The sequence below is a fragment of the Alligator sinensis genome, unplaced genomic scaffold (assembly GCF_000455745.1).
Source record: "Alligator sinensis unplaced genomic scaffold, ASM45574v1 scaffold850_1, whole genome shotgun sequence".
NCBI classification, from domain to species: Eukaryota; Metazoa; Chordata; order Crocodylia; family Alligatoridae; genus Alligator; species Alligator sinensis.
The window spans coordinates 487,724-492,686 of NW_005842742.1; the positions used below are offsets into that span (position 1 = coordinate 487,724).

Consider the following 4,963-nt stretch of genomic DNA (forward strand, 5'->3'; position numbering starts at 1 on the left):
AGCGCCGGTGGGCTCCCCCCTTGGGGGCCGGTGGGGCGTCCTGGGGCAGGCCTGGGGGCTGGGGCAGATCTGGGGGGGGACCCACCCTGGGGGCCCCCCAGCCCCCCCGCCGCTTCAGCAGCCAGGAGGTCGCCAGGGCTGACGGACAGACGCGCACGAGGTGGGGGGTGCAGGGGACCAGGACAGACAAACGCAGCCAGCCCGCTTGTGCAGACACACACCGGCGGGCAGCAGGAGGACGGGTGGCGAGAGGGCGGGACGGGGTGTGCCCTGCGCCTGGCACCCACCGAGCCTGGCAGCACATGCCAGCAGTGGGGACTGAGGATTGGGAGTGAGAGGCACCGGCAGGGACTAGCTGGTGCCCCTTACTCCCCAACCTGCAGCCCCCCAACCCCAGCCTTGCCAGTACCCCTCACTCCCACCCTGCAGCCCCCTGTCAGTGCCAAGGGCAGATGGCCCCCCCAGCAGGAACCCAATCAGGATGTGACTCAGGCCCGAGTCACCGGGGCTGGTTACACTCAGTCCCTGAAGGCCCCACCCCAGATCCAGCCACCCCTAGGCCCGTTACACTCAGCCCAGGCCCCCCAGAGCCAGGTGCATCCTGGGGGTCCCCTGTTCTACCCAGGTCCTGCCCTCCCGAGCCAGGCTTGCCCAGCCTTGTTGGTGCCCTTCACTCCCGAACTGCAGCCCCCTACTCTCCTGGTGCCCCGCACTCCCGACCTGCAGCCCCCCACCCCAGAGCCAGCTGCATGTTTTCCTGCCCCGAGGACAAGGGACCTTGTGTGCTCAGCCCCACCCCAGAAGCAGCTGTATGTCGGGCGGGAAAGGAACCAAGATCAACCCTGAGGAAGAGAAAGGATGAATCACAGCAGGACGGGAGGGGCCCGGGGCGGAAAGAATGAATCGGGCCCTGGGCACAGGGGCTGCAGGTCAGGAGTGAGGGGCACTGGTGCTCGGCCCTGTACGCCTGAGGGGGGTTGTCCCAGGTTTCACTGTAGCAGCCCTGGGGGCTCTTTGCCCCGCTCCTCACCTGTCACCATGCACAGGGAACCCAAGCATCTGAGCTCCCAGTCCCCAACCCGTCCTGCCCCTGCACCCCCCTTTTAGCCCCGTGGCTCATCCCAGTAACATTCCAGTCTCCCTCAGCCCATCCCAAGACTCCCAGTATATCCTAGTAACACCCCAGTATCTCCCTAGTCTATCCCAATAACACCCCGGTGTCCCCCAGTCTATCCCAGTAAACTCCAGTCTGTCCCAGTAATATTGTTTCCCATTTTATCCCAGTCCACTGAAGTCTCCCAGTAACACCCCAGGTTCTCCCTAGTGTAGCCTAATAACACCAGTTTCCCCTATTCTATGTCAGTAAAACCCAGTCTATCTCAGCTCCCCGTTTATCCCAGTACCCTGTCTATTCCAATAACACCCCCCATTTTATCCCAGTACACCCAGTCTATCCCAGTGACACCGCAGTTTCCACCTAGTCTAGCCCAGTAATCCCCCCAATCTATTCCCTGTTTTCCCATTTTATCCCAGTACACCCCAGTCTATTGCAATAACACCCCAGGTTCTCCCTAGTCTATCCCAATAACACCCCAATTTCCCCCCCGTTATGCCAGTACACCCGTCTATCCCAGTAACACCTGTTTCACCCATCTATCCCAGTACCCTGTTTGTCCTAGTAACTCCCCACTTTCTCCCCAGTCTTTCCCAGGACCCTGCAGTCCATCCCAGTACCATCCCAGTCCAGTCCCACTGCCCCCCACCCACCCCAGTAAAAGCCCAGTACCCTGTTTAATGCTCCCCACTCCCAGGGCCCTCCATCCCTCCCAGTAACATCCTGGTACCCCTCTCCCCCGCAGCCTATCCCCCCAGGTACATTTGGGCTCTGGAATCTCACTCTCTCACACACACACACGCGCGCGCGCGCGCGCTTATTAACATTTTAAGGCTTTTTATTACAAATGGGAGGAGTTTATGGCCCCTCCCCTAAAAAACTGCATATGTAAATATGGCCCCGCCCACAACAGCCTGGACAGACCCAGGGAAGAGATAAGTTAAAGGCACCAATGACTCTGTACAGCTGAGGTAGGAACCAGGCAATAAACCCAGGCGTCCGGGCTCCCAGGCCCCCCTGCTCTCACCCCACCCAGAGAACCCAGGTGTCCGGGCCCCCAGGCCCCCTGCCTTCACAGGACCCAGGTGTCTGGGGTCCCCGGCCCCCCAGCCCATCCTTCCCTGCAGAGCTGGGGAGAACCCAGGCATCCAGGAGCAGCTGTCACTTGTCCAGTTTCACCTGGTCTCAGCCCAGGCAGTCTTCAACCCTTCGAGGGGAGAGGTCAGGCCCGGCCCGTGCGGTGGGTGAGTCTCCGGAGCCGCTCAGGACTTGGCTTCTTGGGCCGGGAGAGCTTGGGGGCCCCTCCCAGCCCCCCGAGGTAGAGGAGGGTGAGGGGGGGCAGGGAGGGGACGAAGCCCACCAGGGGCTGGGGGCCAGGTAGCCACAGTGGGGCTGGGACGTACAGCACGTCGCATGCCTGCGGTGGGGAGGAGAAAAGAGAGCAGGGGTTAGTATAGGGATGCGGCTGGCCCCAAGAGGGATTGGGTTGGGTGTAACAGTGCTAGGGGTGGCTGGCGGGGCGGGGATTAGGCTGGGTGTAACAGCACTGGGGGCAGCGGGTTCTGTCGGGCCGGGCTGGGCATAACAGTGCTGGTGGGGGGACTGGGTTAGGTGCAACAGGGCTGAGGGCAGCTGGTTCTGGGGGAGATTGGGTTAAGTGTAACAGGGCTGGGGAGAGTGGCTCTTGCGGGGCCGGGCTGGGTGTAATGGCACTCGTTGCGGCTGGCTCTGGGGGAGCCAGGCTGGGTGGAATGGAGCTGGGGGCAGCTGGGTCTGGGGAGGATTGGGCTGGGTGTAACAGGACTGGGGGTGGCTAGCTTGGTGGGGGGGGCATTACCTGGGCGCGGGGCTTCCGCGGCGGGGTGCGACTGGGGCGTGGTCGTCGCTGTGGGGGTGGGGCTTCATCCTCCGATGACATCACTGATGAGGTCATGTCCGACAGGGTTGGTGAGGCTGAGGGCTCCTCTGGGGTCTCAGGGTCGGAGGTCACCAGCAGCCCAATCCGGAACGGGGGGTTGTGTTCACCCAGCCTGGGGGGAGCAGAGAACCCAGGAGTCCAGGAAGGTCCCATGGGGTGGAGGAGAGAACCCAGGCGCCCATGGAGGACCACAAGGGACCCAGGCGTCCAGGAGGTGGAGGCTCACCTGCAGCTGACCTCGCCGGGGTCGATCCAGAGGGCGAGGTCGGGGGGCAGCGTTAGCATGGCCCAGTCCAGCCCTGCAGCCTGGGCAGCCCCCACCAGAGCTGCATCTGCCCGTGCCCCTGCCTCGATGCGGATACACCTGCGGGGGGGTGTCAGGAGAGTCAGGGGAGTGGGAGAGGTCCCCCCTGGGGACCTAGGCATCTGGCGGCTGACCATGGGGTGAACTCAGGCATCTGGAGCAAGCCTAGATGTTGAAGGGTGGCTGCAGGATAAACCTAGGCATCCGGGGACTCACTGCAGGGTGAACCCAGGTGTTCGGAGCCTGGCTGCAGAGTAGATCCAAACATCTGGGGTTGAACACCCAGGTGTCCGGGGCCTGGCTCCAGAGTGGATCCAAGCATCCGGGGTTGAACCAGGCATTTGGGGCTGAACCTAGATGTTCAGGGGTGCCCATGGGATGAACCCAGGAGTCTGGGGCCCAGTTACAGGGTGGATCCAGGCATCTGAGGATGAACCCAGAGGTCCAGGGGCCAGCTGTAGAATGGATCCAGGTGTCCGGGACTGGCCATAGGATGGACCCAGGAGGCTGGGAATAGCAATGGGGTGGACCCAGGCACCTGAGGGTGGACACAGGCATCCAGGGGCTGGCCACAGGATGAACCCAGTCATCTGAGGCCGAACCTAGATGTCCAAGGTGTCCCATGGGATAAGCCCAGGTGCCCGGGGAATGGCTGTGAGGTGGACCAAGGCATCTGGAGATGAATCCAGGTGTCCAGGGCTTGGCCATGTGTTGAACCCAGGCATCTGGGGCCCAGTCGCAGATTGGATCCAGGCATCTGAGGATGAACCCAGGCATCCAGGGGCCAGCTATGGGTGAACCCAGGTGTCTGGACAGCCATTCCCTGGGCACCCCACCAGCTGTGGGGTGAACCCAGGAGTCCAGGGCTGAACCTAGAGGTCCATGGGATGAACTCAGGCGTCTGGGGTCTGGCTGTGGGGAGTGGAACCAGGCATCCAGGTACAAACCCAGGTGTCCAGGGATAGCCATGAGGTGGGCCCAGGCATTCGGGGCTAAACCTAGACATCTGGGGTCCCTGTGGGACGAACCCAGGCATCTGGGAGGTGCCCCCGCCCATACCTGTAGGCCTGGCCACGGGCCGGCTGGGCCGGGTACCAGTGGCTGTGGTAGCGCTGGCTCAGGGCCGTGGCCAGGTGGGCACCTAGCTCCTCCGTCCCCCCAGGTACCCCTCGCGTCAGCAGCTGCGCCAGGAACCGGGCTCCTGCCTCCACCTCCTCCCGCATGGCTTGGATGCCTGGGTCCTCTGCTCCTCGTTGCAGTCCTGCAAGGGGTGAGGGGGAAAGATGCATGGGATGGGGGGCACAGTCAGGGCTGTGGGCGCCAAGGGGTTAACAGGATTTGCCTTCCCCCACCCCCCATTCACGAACCCAGGTGTCCTGGGTTCCCCCTTGGCTGGCAGGAGGGGGGGCATGGCCGAGCTGTGACTAAAGCTGTGATGTCATCAGAGGAGGAAATTGCAGGCAGTTACATCAGGGAAGGAGAGGGGGGTTGCTCCCCACCAATCCCATTTCCTCTGGGAACCCAGGTGCCAAGACCTCTCCCAAAACAGGGAAACCAGGTGTCCAAGACCTCCCCTCTCCAAATAGAACCCAGGCTTCCAGACCCCCACCCCCCCACCCAAAACAGA

At 62.8% G+C, this 4,963-nt stretch overlaps 1 protein-coding gene across 2 annotated transcripts; it reads right to left on the reverse strand.

The window, feature by feature from the left end:
- Window positions 1-1,924: 1,924 nt before the first annotated feature.
- On the reverse strand, window positions 1,925-4,924 carry LOC102369498 (protein BTG3-like). 2 transcript variants are annotated; one of them, XM_025216454.1, is made up of 5 exons: window positions 4,704-4,924; window positions 4,396-4,597; window positions 3,259-3,396; window positions 2,952-3,144; window positions 1,925-2,531 (listed from the first exon to the last, which is right to left on the reverse strand). In XM_025216454.1, the coding sequence occupies exons 2-5, from the start codon at window positions 4,557-4,559 to the stop codon at window positions 2,337-2,339; spliced, it is 690 nt and encodes a 229-aa protein (XP_025072239.1). In that variant the 5' UTR covers window positions 4,560-4,597; window positions 4,704-4,924; the 3' UTR covers window positions 1,925-2,336. The 2 variants fall into 2 exon arrangements, with proteins under 2 accessions (XP_025072239.1, XP_006034542.1); XM_006034480.3 differs by having other exon boundaries at window positions 4,396-4,924.
- Between the last annotated feature and the right edge of the window lie 39 nt (window positions 4,925-4,963).